The 27,266-nt window shown below is 33.5% G+C and overlaps 1 protein-coding gene and 1 long non-coding RNA gene across 11 annotated transcripts in view; both read left to right on the plus strand.

Annotated features, from left to right (window-relative positions):
* The window catches only part of LOC106478314 (calcitonin gene-related peptide type 1 receptor-like), a 164,918-nt gene extending 146,407 nt beyond the window's left edge, over positions 1 to 18,511 (plus strand). For 9 of the 10 annotated variants that reach the window (XM_022381897.1, XM_022381895.1, XM_022381901.1 and 6 more), the window contains 5 exons: positions 1,728 to 1,794; positions 5,472 to 5,557; positions 7,136 to 7,274; positions 8,403 to 8,444; positions 14,403 to 18,511. In XM_022381897.1, coding sequence (XP_022237605.1) covers positions 1,728 to 1,794; positions 5,472 to 5,557; positions 7,136 to 7,274; positions 8,403 to 8,444; positions 14,403 to 14,597 — 529 coding nt within the window. In that variant the 3' untranslated portion in view covers positions 14,598 to 18,511. Of the gene's footprint in view, positions 1 to 1,727; positions 1,795 to 5,471; positions 5,558 to 7,135; positions 7,275 to 8,402; positions 8,445 to 13,708; positions 13,830 to 14,402 lie in introns of all 10 variants that reach the window. The other variant, XM_022381902.1, reaches the window with a different exon arrangement.
* Positions 18,512 to 18,998: 487 nt separating this feature from the next.
* The window catches only part of LOC111085005, a 19,571-nt gene continuing 11,303 nt past the window's right edge, over positions 18,999 to 27,266 (plus strand). Inside the window, exon 1 of the long non-coding RNA XR_002609869.1 lies at positions 18,999 to 19,165. This is a non-coding gene — a long non-coding RNA (uncharacterized LOC111085005). The remainder of the gene's footprint in view (positions 19,166 to 27,266) is intronic.

The raw sequence follows: 27,266 nt of genomic DNA on the forward strand, positions 1-27,266 counted from the left end.
TATATGTCCCTATTCTGCCATATGATGGCGTAATTAATCTTGATGCTTGTATTATATACGTCTCTGTTTTGCCATAAGATGGCCTATATAGTATTGACGCTTGTATTTTATACGCCCCTACAATACCATGTGATGGCGTAATTAATCTTGATGCTTGTATTATATACGTATCTATTCTGCCATATGATGGCCTAACTAATCTTGATGCTTGTATTATATACGTCTCTATTCTGCCATATGATGGCCTAACTAATCTTGATGCTTGTATTTTATACGTCCCTATTTTGCCATATGATGGCCTAACTAATCTTGATGCTTGTATTATATACGTCCCTATTCTGCCATATGATGGCCTAATTAATCTTGATGCTTGTATTATATACGTCCCTATTCTGCCATATGATGACCTAACTAATCTTGATGCTTATATTATATACGTCCCTATTCTGCCATTCATTTGTTACCTTCCTTCTGATCAATCATACACTGAAGTAATACAAGTGTTAATACGCCTGTTCTTCTCATCCTGGAATGTGAAGAAAGTTTATGTTTATTAACTCCTACTTGCTACTTGTTAATCCTGTAATCTGAAGCCACCTTATTTTATTCTTTTACTAAATCCCTACCAAATTCGGTAACGTGGAGAAATCTTTTGTCAGTGGCAAAAATAGCTAAATATCATAAAATATATGAAATAGCAGATACAGATCGCCATTAATACATTATTAAATTTTTGATGAGTTTTACCATAACCTTCAATTTTCAGCAAGTTTGAAGTACATTCACAATAATCACAGACCTTGATGAGTCTCTTATAATAATGTTTCACTTATTGATGGAAGAAAGGAAGCCCGAAACTAAATGAATTTTGTTATTAAATAATATATTTCGGTTAAATAATTTTCTAACAACGTTCTCAAAATAAACAGACACAAAAATATTTAATCCTATTAACATGATGCTATATAGTGTTTGTAAAGGTCATCCGAATTTAAGGAACCAAAAAACGATGAATATTTTTAACTGCGGCACAGCGGCTCATAGAATAATTTACTATAATCCTGCCTAAAAGAATTTCAGTTTGAGGGTAGGCTGGTAGATATCGTGATGAGAAAATAAAATCGAATCGGGTATACGTGCTCCCCACGCTTGGTGTTGTTGGCGCACAAAAATACAGATAATAAAAAGAAAATAAAAGCCTTATATATTAATTTACTCTAATCTTGCCTAAAAGAATTTCAAGTGCCGCGCTTTTTTCCATGTAGCGTATCTTGCTTTTTAAAACGTATAACACAAACAGTTGTATCGTTAAGACTTACTTATATTCAAGAGTTTAATATCTTTCAGTTGATACCGCATTGTGATTAAACATCTGATCTAGAAGAGCCATCAAAAATAAACGATATTGAATATTTTTAGTGCAATTATTGAATACCATGGCAGCTGCAGTAAGACTTATGATTGGTTGACTCCCTTGCCTGCTGTATTTTCTTGGATGAGCTAAGCTCTGCCTATATCATGACTTGGAGTTTATTTCTCTGAGAAAAAAAGTATCGCTTCTTTAGAAAAAAAAATAGAAGCGTTATCTTAAAGTTAAAACCGTTCTTGGATTTTATTATAGTATTATTAGGTTGAGGCAGTTAAAGTACGAAAACTATTTATCAGTTTTATTGACATGAATGGCAAACATACTCTATTTAAAAAATAAATAAATTTGGTTTTCACAGCTGCTGGGCCATCCCGGAGGAGAGGTATGAATGGATTATGAATACTCCAAATCTGCTGAGTCTGTTGGTGAGTTCTGTAGTTTGAAAAATGATTATAATTTTTGTAAATCTCACGAGTCTGCTCAGGCTTCTTGAGGAGATAACTTATTGTTTCATTTTTCTGAGGCACCTCAGTTGCTTTGTATTTCTGTACATTCTGTTAGTAAATTTTGCATTTTAATATGCACATTAATGTTAGCCATATTATTATTTAAGCTCTAATTTATAACTTGTTCATTCAGTCTAATAACAAGTTTCTTAATTTTGTATCTGCTGTTTAGACTTGTTTTTATTTCATACGATTTGAGGAATAAATTATTGTTCGATGGTTAGTAGGTTTTTTAAGACTTTAGTATTGAGGTTTTGATTCATTAATTTGTTTTGGAACAGCTGATCAATCTATTTTCGCTTCAAAACATAAACGTTGGAACTAAAGTTAGAATATTCTCACAAAACAACAGGACATACATCGCAAGAACAATTTATAAAAGATAGATTCACTCGTAGTAATATCCCCGAGCTTGATGTTGAAGATTCTTGGTCTATTCAACGTATTAAACGTGATCGTTTCTTACTTTTATTCCCAGTAAATGAATCAATATCTTCTCATACCAATGTCATTCATGACAGTAAGAGCCAATAAAGACATGAAACTTGTCACAAAGAACAATGGTCAGCAATATGCCTGTATAAGAAAACATCACTTTTATCAAGACGAGCTTCGGAAATAATGAGTTGTTGGTGGTGGTGGTTTTATCTTTCACCGTTATTATTCCAGCTGTTACTCAAGGCAATATATATATATATATATCGGGATAGTTATTATTTCAATCTCATAAAAATTTTAGTTAAAGGTCATCAAAAACTATTCCACAGGCGTCAACTTTGATCTTTACTAGAAGTGCCGTATTTGCCATATATGAAAAGAAGAATATATATATATATATATATACCGATGGTCACTAAAATCTCTTTTCTTAAAGTTAAAGTTCGTTAAAGTACAAAACCCAAGAGTCGCCAGGGGACTTTGCCTCTTGAACCCAAAATATTTGCAAAAAAAAAATACTAACGATCTCTCTGATTAATGGAAAAATTACTAATTTTTCAAATTAATTTATTGAATCTTTGCCTCAAAATAGAGTCTTAAAGCGTTGTAACTTATGGTACGAGCATTTGCAGTGTTTTCTTTCAACAATGTTACATTGGGTATGAGTTTCAATTTCAAAATTAGTAGACTATGGGAGGGAGCGTGACCAGTGGTTAGCGTGGCCGGATTGTAGATCCCAGACTTCGTGGTTCGCATCCATTTGCTGCAAAAACGCGCTCCACGTTATAAGATGGATGCGTTATATAACTGGCGGTCTAATCCGATTATTCGGATTATTCGATTAAAGTAGCCTAAAGATGGCGGCGGATTCGTTGATTAGCTAGCTGTCTTCGCTCTTAGTCTACCTGTTCAAAACTAGAGGCGGCTTGAGCAGGTGGTCCTTATGTAACTTTGCACGAAAATCCAAAACAAACAAACAACCTAATTTAAAATTAAGGCGGATATGCGCAGAGTGCCCTTTTTTTACATTTTGCGTGAAAATTCTAAAGCAAATAAACAGACTAGGTTTCGAGTATAATTGTAGTAATATCAACAACGGTGTGTAATGACAAATAAAACCTGTATTGCATGTGGACAATCTGTGTGGATTTGGAGCGATCGTGTAGAACGCCTCGAGAAAAGAGCAAAATATATATGAGGGATGAAATATAATAATGAAGGATTCATTCCAAAAATAAGCTTACAAAAAAAATGTTATAGACCATAAGTTCCTAGTAAGAACACAGAGAAGAAAAATCTAAAAACTTCAGTCCGCTTTTGTGGAAAAGTTTTCAGAAGACAAAGATCCTAATTACCTAACTAGTTTTTCACACTTAACTAACGTTCTACTCAGTGTTTTTATGTAATGCTAATAGTGTTATAGACAAGAAAAACCGATAGTTGTGAACCCGTCTCAACTTGCTAAGCTGAATTTTCTAAGTTAATTATTCGATTTTATTTTAAAATCGCGTGAATTCTACTTTGTTTTTTGTTTTTTTTGCAAACAGCCAAAGTATTGCACATGAGAAAAAATATTATCGTTCTTATAATTACACACATTTTATAATAAACTTGATAACTTTTGTATTCACTTCTCGTGTAAACATATAAGACTGCAACTTAAGTAATAATCAAGGTTGAGAACTTCAGTCCTCCCGGTGGGTTAACGGCAAGTTTACAAGCTTCTAACACTAAAATCCGGAGTTCTTTCCCTATGGTTGACAGAGCTCAGATAGCCCGATGCATGGCTTTGAGCTGAAACAAATCAAACACAGTCAGAATTTCAAAATGGAGTTGGAACTCTCATGATAAGTAACTTTACCATACTGAGGCAAATCACTAATAAATTTACTGTGATATTATTACACAGTACTTGTTTTGATTGAGGCACATCACCAACAAACTTACTGTGATATTATTACACCGTATGTGTAAGGTTACTGTTCGAAATGTGATGCTTCTGAACATGCTCTACACTTTCGACTTTGGGCGCGATATAAAAATTACATTGAATCTTGTTATTGGGTTAAAATGAGCCGGACAACACCCTCGTGACGGCTGCTGCTGCTAGCTGACTGCCTTTTTACTGCTCAGTAGTTAAAAATTATAGATGGCTATATCTGAATTCTAAAGTCCTGGTCATTTTGCCTATTTGTGCATAATGCCCTGTTCAGGTTGTAAATTTCAGTGCCTAGAGTGGTATTAATTCAGACAGTTCCTAACGAGCTTTACTGTTATATATATATATATACACTAACCTAGTTCTAGTCATATTTTATCGCAACCAGCTCATAAAACAGTACTTTAAACGTTCAGTCTTCACTTTAAAAAGGACAGAACGCGGCCTAGTGATTAATGTGCTGGACTGTGGATCTTAGATTGCGTGGTTCGCACCTTGTTACCACACACAAGTAATAATAATAATAATAAGATGCGGGCCGCGGGATTCGATTCCTCCCGATCATGCTCGGTATAGGTGTTATAATGTATGCTTGTTTGTTTTGAATTTCGCGCAAAGCTACACGAGGGCTATCTGCGCTAGCCGTCCCTAATTTAGCAGTGTAAGACTAGAGGGAAGGCAGCTAGTCCTCACCACCCACCGCCAACTCTTGGACTACTCTTTTACCAACGAATAGTGGGATTGACCGTCACATTATAACGTCCCCACGGCTGAAAAGGCGAGCCTGTTTGGTGGCTCGGGGATTCGAACCCGCGACCCTCAGATTGTGAGTCGAGTGCCCTAACCACCTGGCCATGCCGGGCAATATAATGTTTGATTCAATTCCACTATTCGTTGGTAAAAAATAACTCCAGAGTGTGCAGTGTGGGGTGTTGATTCCTCTCATCTTTCATTTCAAAATTAAGGACGTCAAACGCAGGTAGCTTTCGAACAGCCTTGCGCAAAGCACAGTAAAACAAACATCTACAAGCAGAGAAATCAAAGTTTATATGTTTTCTTTTTTTGTTTGGTTCTAGGAAATCTAGGTATAACGATAAAAAAACATAACTCTGTTAGTTTTAATGACTTTATTTTCTAATTAATCGTAAGGTGTCGCTTCATTCATGACCTTCAATGCGAAAGAGAATTCGTGCTTATACGGTTTTGGTTTCGATTTTAGTTGAATTTGGCTTTCCTATGTAACATCATCCGTGTTCTTGTGACGAAGCTACGAGCAGCCCACACAAATGAGCCAAGTCAGTTCAGGTAGGAGCATACTGTCGATTAGTGAACATATTGACGTACATAATTGTATGTAACACGATAGGGTACAGTAAAGTGTCGATTGTTGAAAGTTGTGTTAGGGTTATAGTTTTTTTTTTCAAACTAAGTAGTTTTAATTACTCTCAGGATAACTTGTAACTTACTTTCCTGAGCAAAATATTACGTCTGATGTTAATGTCGTATGCGAAAGATTGTAACTAATGATAATATAAAATATTTTAATTTAATTACTATTTTTATTAGACTCCGTGATGTTGTATTACATTCTCTGTTGTTTGTGTTTTTTTAGGGTGTAGACTTCAAATATAAGAAATATGAAGTAATATTTTAGTTTATCTATATCTTAGATGTGCTGGATATATTAAATGTTTACTTGTGTTATTTTGATGTGTTATCTGTGTTGTTTGCATCAAGAGAATCTGTTACAGGATGAGGTACTGGCATTTATATGTTAGTTTCATGCTCAGTACTGGAAGCTTAGAATGTGACCTCGACTTGAAAACACGTGAGATTGTGACTTTTGATTTAATGGAGGTCTCATATTGTCTAATAACGTACCTCTTACACTTCATCAAGCCTTCGCAAGCCAGTTAATAATGATACCAACACTTACTTACATTTGTAGGATTTTTGATGATCGAGTTAATAACGATACCAACACGTACTTACATTTGTAGCATTATTGATGATCCAGTTAATAATGATACCAACACTTACTTACATTTGTAGCATCTTTGATGATCCAGTTAATAATGATACCAACACTTACTTACATTTGTAGCATCTTTGATGATCCAGTTAATAATGATACCAACACTTACTTACATTTGTAGCATCTTTGATGATCCAGTTAATAATGATACCAACACTTACTTACATTTGTAGCATCTTTGATGATTCAATTAATAATGATACCAACATATACTTACATTTATAGAATATTTGATGATATGACTGCTGTGTATTTCTTCTGTTGCTTGAAATCATCGGTGAAAATAGAACAAAGAAAATAGGTCACCGTGTGTCACCCAGAAAGTTCAGGCTTCAAGGACCCAGTTTAGGGTTAGTCATTGTGATGCGGGAAATGTATAATTATTTGAATTAGTTATTCAAATTACCTGAAGTGACGAAACTTAAGACTTAGTACCATGCAGTATTTAAAGAAAAATTCAGCAATTTCAGACGAAGGACACAACTGGAGACACCCTACTATGCAATGTACTAAGATATGTTTTATTTCGTATAACAACAATGTATTAAGGTATCCTAACAAAACTCGGTTCATTTTAAGCGCGAGTGTATCGTGTATCTTACATGCTTACAACACTTGGAACAGATTTTCTGGTGTTCTTATATTTTTTTTTCTAGGCACAACTAGCATTCATAAGCTAGGTTTGTCTCCGTTTGTTTATTCCATATTTTTTAACTTTTAAGATTAACTGATTAGTGAGCTAATGACAGCTCTGTAGATGGTACGTATTGTCATTTTTATTAACATACCTTTCAGTTTAACATATGTTAAGAACAGAATGTTATATATGTATGTATGTACACACACAGAAAGGCTGTACGAGCTACGTTGGTTCTGGTTCCTTTGTTTGGGCTCCACTTTACTCTGGTCATCTACAGGCCAGATAGTGGTAGTTGTGGATGGATTGAAGCTTATTTCTACTTGAGTTACGCTATGGACGGCTTGCAGGTAAAAATAAAGTGTAGCATTTCTCTTTATAAGGTCGGTTATTTTTAGTATTAATATGTCTTCTATACACCAATATGTACTACAGAAATTATATAATTAGTGGTGATAATTTGTTTTATCGCAAAGCTGTAAAATGGGCTTTCTGCTTTATGTCCTCAGTGTGGATCGAACCCCCAGTTCTAACGTTATTAACCCTGCCCTGAACTTTACCGCTGAGCTACTGAGAGGAGGAGAGAACAAATTGTACTTAGTTTGGGTTTTTTTCTTTGGGGTTATTCTACTATATATATGTATATGTTTGTATTTTTTTTTTACTTCCGCAAACCCTCCCACCCCACCACCCAGTGGCTCGGCAGGTTTATGACACTAATATACGGATTTCGACACCCGTAGTGGACATAGCATTGATAGCCCATTAAGTAGCTTTGTGCTTAATAACATCCAGAACTTATATTTCTAGTTATCTTAGAAACATTTCTTTAGGTTAACGCTAATAATAGAGTGCAATATATTGAAATATGAAAAGTTGCCATAAAAGTGTAAATACACCGCTTACATTGTATAACATAGCGTAGATGCCTGTTTATAAAAAAAAGAGGTACTTGATGTATATTGTGTTATTAAAGTGTAAATACACCACTTACATTGTATAACATAGCGTAGATGCCTGTTTATAAAAAAAGGATACTCGTGTATATTGTATTATTAGTATTTTATAAAGAAGTATTGTTAGTTAAATCATTGACGTTCTTTAAAGTTATTATAGAAGAAAAATATTTTAAAAATTCGTATTAATTTTAAAAAGTCTGTGGACATGGTATGCATGTAAGTTAAATTTCTGGAAACCATTTTTTTTTATGAAACTTTAGCTTAATCGCGTTGTTAAGTTTCCTGTGAAGACTTGGTTTCTTTCAGAGAGAATCTATAAAGGCTTTGTTTTTTCCATAATCTAAAAAAGTTAGTCTTTTATTAAAGATTTTGACGAAATTCTGTAAATTTTTGTTTAACAATTTTTAGCTTCGTCGTAGATTTGAACTTAATAAAAAGAAAAAAAAAAAACCTTCGTCGCTTATAAGAAATACGTGGCAGCCATATTGGACCTAATCAAATATTTGTTTCTATTATTAGGGTTGCTTGGTGGCTCTGATATTTTGCTACCTGAATGGAGAGGTAAGAGACTTGGATATCATGTTTGTAACCTTTAGCTGAAGGTCTTGTCCTTGTTCTAATATTAGAACTAACATTGTATTGATAGGATGATATTTGAGATGGTTCCATGCGCGTGATTTTTTTTTATACTAAATACTACAATTCAGCTATAATTTGCCAAAACTATAACCATAGATTTATTGTATATTTTCATGGCTTTGTTAACTATAAAACAAGGAATAACTTACAAACTACAATGACATCTAAACTTGTTTTCAAACGAGACAAAAACTCGAGCGCTTTCGAGTTGTTGAATATTCTCCTGAAAAACAATGGTGAGCTTTTCGAAAGCGTTCGAGTTTTGGGTCTTGTTTGAAAACATTATAACTTTTGTAGGTGATCCTGTGTGCTAACTTCTTAACCAGAATAAACATCTAAACTTGACAGTTAGGGTTGGAAGGTTCACGTTAGAAATAACTTTCTTTAGTATTAAACCTCACAGGAACGAGTTTAAATGGTTGGTTTATCGCAAAGCCGCAAAAGGGGCTATCTGAGTTGTGTCCATCACAGGGATCGAACCCTGAATTCTAGCGTTATAAAGCCCTCCCGCTTACCGATGAGCTCCCGGAAGGTGGACAAACTGTAATGAATTTAGTTTGTTTATAATTCCTATTTTCTTACAAATACTGTGTCACATAATTCCTATTTTCTTACAAATACTGTGTCACATTCATCTTGATTAATCTTTTCCCTATTACACATCATATAATTTTTTTAGGGAAAACAATTTCAGACCTATCTGCAGTAAAAGATTGAGTAAGAGGATTGGCAGCCCAAATAGTTTCATTAAGTTATAACTTCTTATCTGTACAAGATATTCCGTTGATTAATACATTAACGCCACAATTTAATCAATCTTTTATTACTAATATGTTAAGAAATCGTCAATCGCCCCATTGTTATACAAATCAAGTATCAGGTAATGCATTATATTGAAATGCAAATATTGGTCCTTCAGTTTATGCGTAAATGAACAACTGGGATATTTTGGCTTTCCATTTTTACAATTCCTTTCATTTTGCGTCAAGACCAGTGACACATTTTACCAATGTTACATCCTTCAAATCGGAGCGTTGGTAAGGTCTTGAGGTAAACACGGCCACTCCTCTGAAAGAGTTGTTTTCGTGACTTCTTTAATGACTTGAGTCACGTGAGTGGACGGGATACATGATCCCATGCATAATCGATGGGATTCAAGTCCGTCCGGGGGGGGGGGATTCTAGACTACCCCATTCGATCATTCGCCTCTTCTGCAGAAACCAGTTTAACATGTGAGTTGTAAAATGCTTACACATTTGTATTGTATATAATCATGTTCCCAGTTTCTTTATCCCAGGTATTTAATATAATTTGTTCTGCATATATAGGTCTGTCTCGTGTCGTTTTTAAGGGAGTAAATATTTAAAAATTTTAAAACATGCTTCATCAAGTAAAATTATAGATTTATTTAATGTCAACAAGAAATCGGTGCTTTACTTTACTTGTGGACACTAATTGTTTATCGTGTCAACAAGGCGGTGCTTTACTTTACTTGTGGACACTTATTGTTTGTTGTTTTAACAAAGCAGTGCTTTACTTTATTTGTGGACACTAACTGTTTATCGTGTCAACAAAGCAGTACATCAATTTTGTTGTGGACACTTATTGTTTGTTGTTTTAACAAAGTAGTGCTTTACTTTAGCTGTGGACACTAACTGTTTATCGTGTCAACAAAGCAGTACATCAATTTTGTTGTGGACACTTATTGTTTGTTGTTTTAACAAAGTAGTGCTTTACTTTAGCTGTGGACACTAACTGTTTGTAGTGCCAACAAAGCATTGCTTTACCTTAGTTATGGACAATAATTGTTTGTCTTGTCAACAAAGCAGTGCTTTACTTTAGTTGTGGACACTAATTGTTTGTCGTATCAACAAAGCAGTGCTTTCCTTTAGCTGTGGACACTAATTATTTGTTGTGTCAACAAAGCATTGCTATACTTTAATTGTGAAAACTAATTGTTTGTCGTATCAACAAAGCAGTGCTTTCCTTTAGCTGTGGACACTAATTATTTGTTGTGTCAACAAAGCATTGCTATACTTTAATTGTGAAAACTAATTATTTGTCGTCTCAACAAAGCAGTGCTTTCCTTTAGCTGTGGACACTAATTGTTTGTCGTCTCAACAAAGCATTGCTATATTTTAGTTGTGAATACTAATTGTCGTGTCAACAAAGCAGTGCTTTCCTTTAGCTGTGGACCCTAATTGTTTGTCGTCTCAACAAAGCAGTGCTTTCCTTTAGCTGTGGACACTAATTGTTTGTCGTCTCAACAAAGCATTGCTATATTTTAGTTGTGAATACTAATTGTCGTGTCAACAAAGCAGTGCTTTCCTTTAGCTGTGGACCCTAATTGTTTGTCGTCTCAACAAAGCAGTGCTTTCCTTTAGCTGTGGACACTAATTGTTTGTCGTGTCAACAAAACATTGCTATATTTTAGTTGTGAATACTAACTGTTTTTCAAAATCTGTTGTTTCACCAAGTTGGAAATAATTTGTCCCATTGTTTTGAGAAATAGTCATTTTTAGCCTTTCAAAAAATATTCTTAGAAATGTTTCTAAGCAAATAATTGGAAGGAAAAGTATTACATTGGTAAATATTCTTTACATTAAAAATTAAGAATCAAACACAATCTGTCCTTCGATTCACCACTTGTCACAGACATATAGCGGTTTCGATGAATTGCATCCTCCTCATCAATAACCCTAGACTAGGGTAATTCGAAAAACCAGGCTCTATATAGAATGGAACTGACTGTATGCTATTTGTATGTTTTCAGTTCTCTTTTATTCACAAAAATGAACCTATATTCACATATGTAGCATATTCACTATGTTGAGTAAAAGATAACTAAAGCCACCACACGTGTACTGTAATATGTTTTGCATTGTTGGCAATATTAATAACTTATTAGTCTTTGTAGTTATGATTAATTTATTGTACGTTTAAAAAAATATATTTACAAAGGCTGAATATGTTTCGCTAAAACAATTTTGGAGCCTCACCACGTCGTTCGAGGCCATTTCGCCAAGTCCGGTCATGATCTATCTGACGATCGTGTATTTAGCCAATAGTTATGCATCGTTGTTTCTGTTACAGAAGGCCCTGTCGTAAGGCTGTCATTTCTAAAGCACACCCTTCCCCCCTTGTGTACTTTCTATGAGTCATCTTGTGTACGCGGGCAACCGTTTTCTAGCGCCCTTTTCACAATCCGATCGCACAGAAATACATAGGTATTTCGTTCGACAACTTGAGAGGTATGTCTTTGTATGGAATAGAATGAATAATCATTTATTCTTCATCTACTTAAGGTTTGAAACGGTTGAATAAATATGTCGTTGAAACTACTCGTGCACACGTGATTTGTTTCGCTTTTCCAGACGGAGATCCTTTTTTATTTTTTGTTTAATCTTGCCTAGTACAGCATACAGCTTTTACCAGTAGCCTTCGTCGATTCTCACCTGTTACAAGACGCCAAACTCTTCTTACCACTGATGAGGTACGACTTGTTTCAGGTCTTTTTCTAGATGACCATGGTGTCCCAAGTTGATCAATATTCCTTTGTTTTCCGATGCCATTAAGTATGAGAGATATTCCCATCTTTGAAATTCTAAATTCCCGATCTATATACTTCGTTATGTTTTGAGAATATGAATATTTTGAGTTCGAAAGAGCTGTAACATGCCCTTCCCAAAAGCTACCGGTTTTCATTGGTATCACACTATCTACACGCCTCTAAACAATATCAAAGTTTAGTGCTGATACATTCTGTTACATCGAGACTTTATGTCCGCTGTGGTTGTCACACGAGTTGCTGATTTAAATGTTCAAAATCATTTTAATATAACCTACTCAACAATTAAGATACCAGAAATCTTGGACATGAGTCATTTCTACATCACTGAGTTATATGACATGCGATATAGGTATCACACATTCTAGAAAATGTACGCAATATTTCTGTATTTAAAAAACAACAAACTGTAATTTAACTCTGTCATAAAATTGAGGTAAACCAATTTACGTCATTAGAGAATATTGGGACCCGAGTTTATTTACAATGTGTGAATTCTGATTCAAAAACAACAACTAAATTTTACGGTTTCTTATTTTGTTAACCCTATGGCTGTATGGCAGTTTGTTTCTTAAGTTATTGTTTTGTTTTGTTTATATTTCATTATTTTACTATTACTTTAAGAGTAGCTATCTTCTCACAACAAGCTATAGAAGGTGAATGTTAGTTTTAAATGTCGAACACCATATCCTCGACATTGTTTCCAAGTGCTTAATTATAAACTGATTTTGCAAGCAAGGTTCAATCTTACAGATGTTTACTATTGTCACTTTGTAATTTGTACTTTCGTGTTTATTTTATCTATATATATGTGTGCGACTTTATTTGGGCTTATCTGAAAGTGTAAAACAACAGATTGATGACGAGACAGCAGTATTAGTTTAAGGTTGCTACAAAACACATTACTGGGAAGAGCTCTTAGTTTCTGGTATCGTCTGTAGGTGGCACGTATAATCAATTTAGTACAATGGTTTCTTTAATCCCTAAATTACAGATTTCCAGCGTAAATTAATGTACCTGTTAACAATACCATCGTTTTGGACAGTGTGGCCTACTTGCTCGTGCAAAGCACGTGACATTGTTCGTAGGAGGTAAATTCCCGTTTGTTTCGTTACAAAGTAAGTTAGCAGCAGAAACTCACGTGATGATCTATTGTTAACCAAATCACAACATACAAAGCAATATAAAATTAACATAAAATGATTGTTAAACAAAAAACTCGTATGCTGTTGCCCACTTCTGTTTATTTATGAATTTTTATTCAGTCTAAAAGAGTAGGGCTGTGGATCTGAAGGTCCGTGGTTGCTTTATAAGTGTGACAGTCAAACAAGAATGGCTCAAAAGTTGGTGGGGAGGGAAGGTGCTGTTGACTTGAAATCCCTCTAGTTCTTTCAGTTCTAAATAAGGGACACCTAGCGCAGGTAGCCTTTGTGTAGCTTTGCGCAAAAACTCTAAATAAATAAACAAACCAAAGGAAGGTATGATAATGTTGCCTTTACTAATTCTGTGTAATCTAAAAATCTTAGTTGTTACTAAAGTATTTTATTGTTTGAGCGTACAACATAGTCTTTTAGCTTTTGTGGAGTTTTTGTTTGTGTTCTACCCCTTTTCTCTACAGATCCATTCCCTATTGTGTCGAACTGTTGAACGGTACAGGCTACGACAAAAGCTTTCCCGGTCGTCCGAACGGCGGCGCTCCAATCGCTCTCAGATCTGTATGAGTGAACTTCCTCCTCGTGGTAATAGCTGAGTGCCCTAAGTGTATGTGATAGGACCGATTTTTATGCTTGATCAGGTCTTGCTTGTGTTATATGTTTGATGTTTAGTGCATTTGATAAGATGTCGCTTCGCCACGTCTTTCACTCAGTTTTGTGTTTTGTTTTTCTTTTCTTTATATGTTTGATGTTCTTGTGATGCTTACTGTTGAAGTTCAGTTTAAAAAGAACATAAACTAAAATACATTCATGAAAAATCAGACCACTCACATTGACGTTTGAGCATGCTACCAATTTTGTTATAAGAGGAATGGGTAAAAATGAACTTATGCCTCAGATTAAAATCCAAGCTACAGTTATTTCACAATAGAAACAAAATTACGGAAACATATACCGCCGTTCAAGTAATTCGGGCGGTAAGAATTAATCTTCTAATCATTGGATTAGTCTGAGGAAAAAAGATGATTTCACTTTACCCCTCCAAAACTCTTCTGTCGGGAAATATTAAATATGTAATATTTTGGTGATTGTTTTAAAACGATATGTTTCAAGTTTTACAACACAAATCTCTGTTCTTTTGTTTTGTTCTTTCTATAGGTACAGTGTCTATTGAAGAGATCGTATCACCGGTTTAAACTCAAAAGAAGTTTGGAAGGAAGTACCGCGTGCCACCACAACGCTTCCCGAAATCCCAGAATATCTACAACTACACAAGTTACGTATATCACAGAAGGCAGTAGATCAAATATCGCGTGTGTCAATAATGGTAGCGCAGAGTTTCAAATGAAGTAAAACCCACGTTTATGTTTCGCTATAATTAGGAAGGTGAGAATGAGAGATGGTACATAAAACACGTGCATGTTTTATGATCTGTACACGCCAGTTGCGTCACTTCAAGTAATTAATTGGCATCTTCTGTAAAGACTAAAAATGTTTCCTACAACTTTTTTTTTGAAGTGCAGTATCATTTGATATCTTCAGATCTTTAACAGGTGTTGGTCGCTTTAAAATATCTTGTACTCTGTAGAATCTAAGTTCACGATTCTAATAATTTTCTTCATAAATGAACCATTAACATTACTGGTTTGGTGTTTTGGTAATTTTGTGTGCCAAACGGAGTGATATCACGTTTGACCTGTATAACACTGTGAACACTGATCTTCTTGATATTATAGTGTTATTGCTAATTGTGGTAATTGTAGTTGTTGCGGCAGTATTTATCGAGCAGTACAAACCCTGCTGGCCTGTTAGCGTTCTGACGTGTTCAGTCTCTGAATCGTATTAGCTTCCTGACAGTGGCGTGTATTGTTGTAGTGTACTAACTAAATTTTTATTGTCACAAACTTCTCCATAAACTTTTCTTGCGTTACTAGTAATTACATATTGTACGTGAATATGGATTCTCGTGTTTTAAACATTTGATAATATTTCACATTTCTGAAGGCAAACAAGTAAATCTTGTGTGTGAAATCGATGTCGTAAAAGTATTGGTTATCGGCTTTATTATCCTATATTAATTCGCGTAGTGTGCTAGTTTCTTTGACCGTTTTGGAACTAGCAGAACCAAACTTGGCAAGTGAACTTTGAATGTGCTGGGAGATGTACTTGCCTACATGGCGTAGCCCCCAACAAAGAGGGTTTAAAACGCGAAGGAAGGTCACCCAGCCATGAGGAAATTTAGGAGGAGGTTTTCGGGTCATTTAATCCGTTGCCAGTGATTCCAGGATCGCCGTATTTGGAACTGTGTTCGTATTCCCCATACACAAGCTAGCGAGACCAAAATTTGCACACGTGCTCCGGTACTACAGGCGGGGGTCCTAACGAATTATTTTTTTTTATTTTGAGAAGCTGTAGAAGTAATTGAGGGTAATGGAGGAACTTGATCGGTACACTAGAGACGTTTTAAATCAAGAGGGGGCCCTTTGAACCCAGCAGCGGAGCGTGGTATTTTATGTTTATGTAATATAATGCTTGATTAACAGGGGAGACGTTGTTTTATTTTTATTCGATGTTTTGAAGACCATGTATATATCAAAATATCACAAGAATGATGTCTGAAGTACGAATATGTTATAAACTCCTTTGCTTTCACAACTGTACTTTATTTGGAGAACTAAACACATATATCAACTTACGTTACTGCTATTACAATTTGATCCCTAAGAGCCCTTCCTTGAACTTAGATATCTTTATTGTGACAAATAAATTTAACAACTGTATTTATATCAACTAAAAAAACATTTTTTTTCTGTAAAAGCATTAGAATCAGAAACACGTTGAAAGTGTCTTGGGATGGTTTGAACGATATATACAAATAACCGAATTTTGAACATTATGATACGAGTGTTTTCGTCTTCGTTGATGACAAGAATGCATTATTGAGACATATCCTTAAAAGACAGTATAATCCCAGGTTAACTATATTCTGCCAATATAAAATCACACCTTTGAGTCAAGCTTTTGTAGTATGAATTTGATACCTTTAAATCAAGCTCTGCTACTATGAAGTTGATGCATTGAATCAAGTTCTGCTACTATGAGGTGATATCTTTGAAGCAAGTTCAACCAATATGAAATGGATACCTTTGAATCAAGCTTTTTTAGTATGAATTTGATACCTTTAAATCAAGCTCTGCTACTATGAAGCTGATACCTTTGAAGCAAGTTCAACCAATATGAACTTGATACCTTTGAATCAAGCTCTACTAATATTTGGTTGATACCTTTAAATCAAGTTCTGCTACTATGAAGCTGATACCTTTGAAGCAAGTTCAGCCAATATGAACTTGATAACTTTGAATCAAGCTCTACTAATGTATAGTTAATGCCTTTGAAACATTAACTCATTACTATTATTAAATGGTTTAGCTAATACAAATGTTGATATGTATCCTTGATAATTGATACTGAGGACAGACAGAAGCTGCTGGAAATGGTGAAGAATTGGAAGACTAATGATAGGTTTAATATATATATTTGAAGTAATTTCATTGTAATGTGTCCGTCTGTATTTCAAAAGTGTATCAATTCTTATATAATGTGTACCTTTTAGTTTTGTAACTAAGAAATGTTTGGAGTAGTTCAATCATTATTAGTAGTAGCTCATTGCCACTTTAGTTGAGATCACAATCCTCTTTGGGAGTCTAGCCCTTAAATTATTTTATATAGGCTTAGCTGTACTTAATCCTTAAGTGAGTTCTAATAGAAGGCTCTTCAATGGGTTCAACAGAGGGCTCTTTTATAATAAACTCTTAAGTGAATTCATTAGTGGATTCTTCTGTAATAGCGTAAATAACTTCAATAGAGGCATCCAACTCTACTAAGTGATGCGATGTTTGACATTGCCACAAAATAAAGTAATTGATACATTTTAAGAAATATTCAAGTTTTGAAATGCGTTTTCGGAATAAATGTTAAAACACTTATAAGGGCGTTTTATCAGTTACTTAACGAGATGTTTGTTTGTTTGTTGCGGCTGAAAGGTCGAGCATGTTTGGTATGATGGGGATTCGAACCCGCAGATTGCGAGTCGAGCGCCCTAACCACCTGGCCATGCCGGGCCTAACAAGATGTACATGATGTTAGTCAAGTAAATACACTGTCAGTCCCCTGCGATCATTCCACCCTCGGAGAACAATATGAAGAGTATTATTTTGTCTAAAACATTTAGTCTCTTTGTAAACAAAAAAATCAAAATTCTTTATACTCTCATTAACCGGAAACAATGATTCCAGTCTTAGATATTCGAGAACGCTGGTTTGCAGAAATTACACTGTTAATTACATGCATATTTCTCTAAGCACATGTCAAAAAGTTATGTTAAAGCCACAAGCTCACTCGCTCTCTTTACGGCATTACTCAAATGTAAATTATAGTTGTATTTTTTTTTTCACTGAAGAGCTAATAAGGGACTATTTGTTGTGAGCTCAACTTTTTTTGTCCTTAAACATTTCAGACACTTATTATATCATTATTCAGTACACTCTAAATATTGTCCTACAGGAAATATCTTCTACATCACTCTCAGAAGAGGTTAGACAGAAAGTTAGGTATTCTTTATAATCAAATAAGTGATTCTGACAGTTTACCATGAAAATTGAAAACATCTCACAATAGGTTAACAAAACTTGGAAACAATACACAATACTACAGGTTAACAAAACTTGGAAACAATACACAATACTACAGATTAACAGAAATTGGAAACAATACACAATACTACAGGTCAACGAAACTTGGAAACAATACACAATACTACAGGTTAACAAAACTTGGAAACAATACATAATACTACAGGTTAACAAAACTTGGAAACAATACACAATACTACAGGTTAACAAAACATGGAAACAATACACAATACTACAGGTTAACAAAAATTGGAAACAATACACAATACTACAGGTTAACAAAACATGGAAACAATACACAATACTACAGGTTAACAAAACTTGAAAACAATACACAATACTACAGGTTAACAAAACTTGAAAGCAATACACAATACTACAGGTTAACAAAACTTGAAAACAATACTACCGGGTAGCACTCTAACTTTCCAGAATTTGATAAAAGGACAACATGGTAGTGAATTTATTTAGCATGTTTCAAAGAAATGTTTAGTTTTTTTTTTATCTAATATCCGTTCAAATCAACCAGATTAGCCATTCAAACCAACGATACTAGACATCAAGAAGCATAGGAACGAAAAGTAACAGTAAGAGAAAAGGCAAAGTCGGATTTGTTGCTCATATCTCAATACGTATATTTTCAAACTATTCAAATGCCCGCAGTTAAGATAATTTTAGGTGCCATCAATTAAACAGTGCTGTTTGCAGTGTGGTTATTTGCAACATATATGTTTTGAATATAATTTCCATGTAATACTATACAGATGAATAAAGTCTTTGAAATGCGGCTAGGTTTTACTAAGTTATTGTAAAAGCTCTAGTTTTACGAGGCACGGCATATCGTGTTACAATACTTAATAAATTCAGCTAGAATATAGTAAAGACAGTGTAACCGTTAAAACCAGTATTTCACTATAAATAGTTGAGATAATAAGAGAAATCAATACTGAGTGTAATATTTCAGAGCTGAAAACATCGCCATTATTGTTTTTTTTTGTTGTTGTTGTTGTTATCCTGTCTTGAGTCAATATATTCTTCTACTGTCCAATCAATCTGCTTAGCCAACTTAGTTAAGAAAGCCCTTACTACTAGCCAACTAATTTGCTGCTTTCTTAACTAAGTTGGCTACTTTACTACTAGCCAATCAATTTGCTGCTTTCTTAACTAAGTTGGCTACTTTACTACTAGCCAATCAATTTGCTGTTTTCTTAACTATATTGGATATTTTACGTTAAGCATGGAAGAAGTAAAATAGTTGAAAACTATTGTCTCTGTTTATATCACAGCTATCATTAATAGTTATATGTTCAGCTCTACTCGTTGTAAAACTTGTCAGTAGTACTTCTAACTTTTCACCAACTGATGTGTATTAACAGAGTTATATGTTCAGCTCTACTCGTTATAAAACATGTCAGTAGTACTTCTAACTTTTCACCAACTGATGTGTATTAACAGAGTTATATGTTCAGCTCTACTCGTTATAAAACATGTCAGTAGTACTTCTAACTTTTCACCAACTGATATGTATTAACAGAGTTATATCTTCAATTCATTTGTACTCGTTGTGAAACCTGTGAGTATTAAGTGATAGAAAGAGATTTATCTTTTCACTGATTAGTATTTATTAATAGAGTTGTATGTTCAGTTCAACTCTACTCGATGTGAAAGATGTCAGTAATAACTGTAACTTCTCACTGACTGATATTTATTAATAGATTTATATAACTAGTATATTTATGTCATCTCGGTTACTACCTTGTTTTCTTAAGTGTACTGGAGATTAATTAACCATTGTAATTGATGTAATAAATGTGTAACTTATCTCATTTATTGATTGAAATATATTGTATTATTGACTTAAACATGGTGTTGAGTGTTCATATTTATATAAGAAATATTTGATTTGCAAACGTTAAAGATTAAAGACATTTGACTAAGATCTGACGTAAAAGCTACATGTCTGCTCCAAAAGTCTTAACTTTATTGATATATCACACTAGAACCACCGATTGAGACCAGTACCCATTGTTTTGTTTTGTTTATACATTTTCTAAAGTATTCATGTACCACATTGCTATTCGGTACATTATTTTGTAGGTTACGTGTAAGTCACGCGCACAAAATGTAAACAAAATTAGGTTTAGGTTTTTATCTATATATATATTCTCATTATATTAAGGGTGTGTTTATACAGTAAAAAGGTGTTTACAGTTCTAAGAGTAAAAACAGAAGTAGCGGAACCAAAATGGCGTATTTCTGAAGTTTATTTTACGCGCATATTTTCGTGTTCACAAACGTAGACGACTTAAACAACAGTCGCATTATATTTTGAACTTACTGGTTCGAAACAATATAAAACTAACGCAGATAAATAACAGTTACGTTGCGTTTTACGAAGATGACTCGTTTGAAACAAGTAAAAAAAGGTAGAACAATAATGCATGCAAGCAATAATTCCATTATATACTGACAATCAGACTGATTTAATGAAATAAAAAGGTAGAACAATAGTGCATACAAGTAATAATTCCATTATATACTGACAATCAGACTGATTTAATGAAATAAAAAGGTAGAACAATAGTGCATACAAGTAATAATTCCATTATATACTGACAATCAGACTGATTTAATGAAGTAAAAAAGGTAGAACAATAGTACATACAAGTAATAATTTCATTATATACTGACAATCAGACTGATTTAATGAAGTAAAAAAGGTAGAACAATAGTACATACAAGTAGTGATTACATTACTTATATTTCAATCAGACTGATTCGAAATAAATAGAAATATATAAAAATAACACAGACAGGTAACAATTACCTTACATATTGATTCGAAACAAGTAAAAAAGACATAAAAATAATATAGTCATTTAACAAATATCACGTATATTAACAGTCTCCTCTAATTCGACTTTAGTTAAAATAATGCAGACAAATAACAGTTACACTAGTTTTTGACATTCTCAGAAATTCGAAACAACTGAAAAAGCTGTGAAAATATTAAGAAAGTTGATTTACCATTATTATTTCAAAAGGAAATGGGAAATCCGGAAAATTGTATATCGTTGTTTAAGCGGTTTAGTACACAGGCCTGCGAATTCAAACTTCATAAAAGTCATTTGGGTTTTAATAACGGATTTTCCATAATTCATCTACGCAGATTTCGAAAATAATATAAAAAAAAAATTCTATCATGTAAGGATTTTTTTTTACAAATCGGGAGTTTACAAAAACGTACTTAGATCAAATTATTATTTCGTTTACCACAATGAACATTTTTATTATCATGTTTGTTAAAAAAATACAAACTGAAGAGAAGGAAAGAACATTGATGTCAAACGAATTTGCATCCTCATTCATCCTGATTTTTTGTGTGAAATCTATGTCTTTTAGTCTCAAAACTACGTGTTGTGGTCTTTGTTTTATGTATTGCGTTTTGACGTTTTGTGAAAAATCTGTACATGATGGAGAAAAATGGACATCATTTTCGGATTCAGTGTACAGGAATTACTGTAGAACTTTTAAAAATTTCAAGAGAATAAAACCATCGCAGGTCTATGTAACATAAAGACAACCACCAGACTTTAGTGGGAAAATCTGTATCTTCATATGTTGATATTGAGACTTCACATAACCTTCTCCTGAAACACTTAAAGAACCAGCTTGTTGTTATATCACCGGTATCACAAATTAATTTCCTCCACTGTACCTTCCCCGAAAAAAAAAATTATAGAACAAACAACAACGTAAACTCATTAGATAGTGTGATAAACGCCACTCGTTAAATTAATGAGTTAAATGAACTGTTCATATTCTTGTACTTTTCATCACAATTTTAATTAAACCATGACTACTATAACAAAGAAGACGTTCTCTACTCAAAGAGTGGCACGCAGGTTATTTATCTTATAAGTTATCTTAAGCCTAAATTAATAAGTTATTATCTTCGCTGTTACATTTGCAAAACTCATATATATATATATACATAAAAAATAAGCTTAGGAAAAGAAAAGCATAGTGAAAACGTTAAACCTGTGACTTGAAAATCATATCACTATGAACTTGTTAAAACTAGATTTTTTTTCTCAAAGTGATTAATGCAGAGTAATGTAAACCGAGCACTGTTCATTTAGTAGAAACTATTAAGTTTTCATTGAGTATTTATAATGCAACAGAGTGGTTTTGTAGGTAGTATATCTCACTCTGGCTGTGTAATAACACAAAACACCTTTCATAAAGGATGCATAGATAGTCAGTATATAGATTATTCAATCATATCAATACCATTCTTAATCTAAGAATACCATTAACCAATGAAGCACCATTCATGAATATGGCATAGCTCAGTATATAGATTAATCATTCATATGAATACCGCTCTTAATCTAACAATACAATTATCCAATCAAACACGTTTCATAAGGAGGGCAAAACGCAATATATAGTTTCATCAACATAATAGTATCACTCTTAACTTAAATTGTATAACCCGAAGGTTGTTTCTTTACGTTCACACTCTGTTTTTTGTGGGGTTTTTTCTTGCTTTATAAAGTATTGTCAACAGACTAATAATTAAGAATAATTTAGTTTTCACTGAACTAAGATAAGAAATTTGCTAGTAATATATAATAGTGATAATAATTAAAGAAAAGGAATTAAAAACAGCGGAAAAAGGCAAGCAATAAATATATAGTATTGGGAAAAATTATCGAAACATGTATAAGATACACATAAAGTAGCAACAAGCTATAAGCAATTGCAACTAAATAGTCATTCTGTCATAACTGCAATATATTATCAAAGAAAAGCGACAAGTTGTACAATGACTAGTATTTCACATTTGCTTTAAACAGAACAATATTATTTGTTTTTATGTTAGCGTAAGTTTAAAAAATGTATGATTATGAAATATTGTTCCAAATGTACTGCGTTATTCCCACAATCCAACCAAGTTGTTTGGCTGATATTTGTTCTCTCAATTTTCATCTAAGCCCATATGATATTGATAATATTCATATCAGAACTTTATACAGGTCCATGGTTGAAATTATTTCATTGGCCTCTTTCCTTCCATGTATCCTTTCACCACAGTTGCTGCATATTTGGGATCACTGTCTTACTGGAAGATGAATTCCTGCTTAACAGGCTTTGTATTGTTCCTGGGGGATTGATATGGTGGATAAAAATTTGCTTGTGCCTGTCAGTAGTCAGGGTACCATCAATGTTGTGTATATTTCCAACATCATTTCCTGAAATGCAGCTCACGTTTGTATTGATTCCCCAATATGTCTAAGTGCAGATGTCGTTTGTTGACTGCAATACAGTTCTCCTCGCTGTCCATTTCAGCCATTTTGTTTATATTTTCTAAGCAGTGTTTTTGGGCACCTATACATCTACTGTAGCCTCTTCATGGTAATGTGTATCTTAATCTTCTGGAGGAAACATTCACATCTCTGCTGGATTGTCGTGTATCATGTAAACGGCATATCCTAAGTAACTTTATATAGCTTTTGAAAAGTTTGGATTTCCTACTTTTACTGCTCGTATTATCACAAGTACTAGTTTCACTCACCCTCTTCAGAAATAACATATAACTCCTATTGAAAAATTAATTTTCTCCTTCATCAGCCAAAACTTTGATTTATACAAGTTTGTCATGTAGCATTTTTCTTCTGGGAGACATAAGTCTATTAACTTCATTACTACTGGAAATAATATGACTACCCGTATTTTCACAAGCATTGTGCTGATGTGGCACTGTCTGATTGGTTGGATGACAGTTAATTACATTGTAAATTATCAACACGTGACTGCAGTCTGGTGCAATTCATTTCAATAAAATACAGCAGGAATAATCCCATAACATTTGCATTTTATGCCATATTATTCACTGTTTCCATAATTATTTCAAATATTGCATAAAATAATAAAAATGCACGACTACAGATCTTTGGCTATAAGTATACATTATTTCAGAATCGTCCTGATAAAATGTAGAATCCCAAAAATAAAATTTAAATTAACCAACAAATTGCCAGTTTTAACTGGTTAGTTAAAATCACTTCCTACCTATCCAAGTCGAATTTTTTCTCCAAGAATCTTTGAAGAAAAAATAGTTGTTTCAGTTTCTAATAGAAGCAGCTTCGTTGACATATTTACTTAAATTAAATCGGTTTTTTAAATAGTTCAAGATTCTCTAGATTCTTCGTTATCAGTTTATCTTACAAAAATTCTTTTTCTCAGCTACTTTAAGTTTTAAGAAATATTTTTGTATGCTTGTTTGTAGTTAAGCACAAAGCTACACAAAGGGCTATCTGTGCTCTGCCCACCACGGGTATCAAAACCCGGTTTCTGGCGTTGTAAGTCCGCAGACATACCGCTGTGCTACTGGGGGCATTTTCTAAATATATCTTCTTAAGTTTAACGTTGCATCAGTGCTCTCTAAACAACTCTTCCTTGCGTTAACATTTGCTACAGTAAAACCTATATTAGTTTTTTATTAGCCTAGACATTATGTGGAAAAACTGATATATCATAAAATTTTACGTAGAGTTGTGGAAAATACTCCTCGACTTACTAAAATAATAATATCAGTTTTCCATACAAAAATCACCACTTCTGATTGAATGATTTTATTCGATTACAACTGCTATCCTTATAATAACAATTTTTATGTTTCAAATTCATTAAGAACAACATTTTATTATCGCCTGTTCTTTATAGTCTTTGTTTGTTTGTAATTAAGCAATGGGCTATCTGTGCTTTGCCCACCACAGGTATCGAAACCCGGATTCTAGCGCTGTAAGTCCGCAGACATACCGCTGTGCCAATGTGGGGCACTTTATAGTCATTTTTAGATATAACAATAAGAATACTGTTTCTCTTTTTTCTCCTTCACCAAAAGAAAAAAATACATATTTTTGAAACCCTCTAAGAAGGTGTTATTCGAGGTTTAATAATTTGTAATAAGAAAGACATCATTTTGTTTCTGGAACATATTTCAATACCCTACAAAGAACATTTATCGCCATAGGTAGCATTATTACGTTCAAATGTAGTCTGACACTAAATGTAATATATCGTCGTTAACAAAGGCTTGAGCACACCACCAAACTGTTCTGTGTTTATTAAATTCTCATTTTGAGTTGCTAAAACCAAACATCCGACCATTTCTATGGGAAGAAGAATGGGAAGAAATAGTTTTGCTGATTTATGTCTAATATAACAATTTGAACATAAAGAATTGTTTGCTGTCTTCTGATGAAAGAAGTATTCAGTTAGTATTCAATTTTAAAAACTGAAATGCAGAAATACAAAGGTAACATCTGCACGTCATTCAGTATTTGAGAACTAATTTTATATTTATTTATGATAGCCCCCTCCGGTGGCTCAGCAGTAAGTCTGTAAGTTTATAGCGCTAAAAAACAGGTTTCGACACCTAGCAACAAACAGTTTATTTACATATTTCTATGTAAATCTCTTTTTTTCTCTTACTATTTGTGAATTTGTTTTGTCACATAAGCAATCTTATTAGACTTATATATCAAAACTTTATTTTCCTTACAATTTTATCTTATATGGGTTTATCTTGTCTAAGTTTATTCCGAAACAGTATAACTATATGCCACAATTTAACTAATTTTCTTAGACTTTTTGGGTTTGCGTTCAATTGAATTATCTTTTTTTTTTACAGTGCTTTTATCACATTAATTAGTTCGCTTCTCAACCGCGCATTCTTACCACTGATTAAATTAATAATACTTGGGTTAGAAGAGATTCTTTAGCAGCTGAGAAACTGTAAGTGTTTACAGACTAATTCGTAAAAAACAGTTTTAGACTTCCTTTCTCTAGTCTTTTTTTTTTTGCCAGTTGCATTTGGCAGAGCAATCACTCTGTTCCTTGTTACCTAAATTCCTATTTTGTATTTATTGTGAAACAAGAAGAAGAAAATATATCTTTGAGCTGTTCTTTGTTTATGTTTGCGTTCACTTGCAATAACGCTAGAATCAAAAAATGTTCCACTCTCTCTTCCAAGACCTTCACATCCTTTTAAAGTTATGAGAAGAGAAACAATTTCTAAAGCTCGTTTTATCAAGCTAAATGCTCTGAAGTTCAGAAGACCTTACAGAATTGTTTGGAAACCTTATAGTCATTTGTCTTGAATCAAATTTTTAAGAATACGAAAGTTATCCGCAATAGAAATGCAGATTCAAATTTCTATTGGTATAAGTGAGCGTACAAAACATTTTGATAGCGCCGAGAATTCTTTTTGACAGATTCTTAATTAGCTTTCGTGTCTATTCTAGCATAATCGCTCAACAATCAAAAGTATAGGAACTTTTTGTTGCATTTAATAATTTGTTTTTACATCTATTTTTGTTCAGGACGGTTTTAAATCGGCTTGTTTTATCCCTATCACCACGTTTAACACGGTTAAATTCAGTGTTTTAATTTCTGACAGTTTGGGCTGTTTTCTGACAGTTATCTCTAAACAGGTTTTCGATTGTTAGACTTGTTAATTTTTTGATTACCAACCTTGTGCCTATTTTACAACAGGAATTCGGTGAGGATTGTTTAATTTTCGGTTCATAATAAAGCAAACGAGTTGTTTGTAATGTTTTTTGTTTTGTTTTAGTATTTATTGTAGTTTCTTTTGAAACGCTTTCAAATAGCGTTTATCGGAAATATGAGAGGGTGTCAAGTTGCTTTATTTTCACACTGTGGTTTAGAGCCTATTCTGACATGTTTCAGGCCTATGAGGGTTCTACAATTTCATAAAATATTATTACAACTATTCGCTTGCAACTGATTATAATGTCCATCCTATGGAGTGTAAACATCCTTTCCACAACCAACCAAATTTAGAAGTTATAATAAGCACACTTATTTTAGTGTCTTTTACCTTGACTTTCACATCGAGTATCACACACATATCTATGTTAGTAGGCTATATGGTTCCATGGCACCTGCATTTAGAAACTGGCACGATGTTTGGCGAGCAAATGTTTCTGAATAGAAAATAAAATCATGTTTGTATTTATCTTTTGAAACCAGAGTTAGTTAGTATCAAGAAAGACAAAATATACTGCTTATCAAACAAGAATTATTTAATTATTGATTTTGTATGCAACCTTTAAACATTTTTCTTAAGATTACATAAGCTCGAATTTTAGCAATAACAAATCTGGTGACGTGTAGCGCTAGACGTCCCTAATTTAGCAATGTAAGACTAGAGGAAAGGCAGCTAGTCATCACTACCCACCGCCTACTCTTGGGCTATTCTTTTACCAACGAATAGTGGGATTGACCGTCACATTATAAC

Source organism: Limulus polyphemus, unplaced genomic scaffold, assembly GCF_000517525.1.
Source record: "Limulus polyphemus unplaced genomic scaffold, Limulus_polyphemus-2.1.2 Scaffold199, whole genome shotgun sequence".
NCBI classification, from domain to species: domain Eukaryota; kingdom Metazoa; phylum Arthropoda; class Merostomata; order Xiphosura; family Limulidae; genus Limulus; species Limulus polyphemus.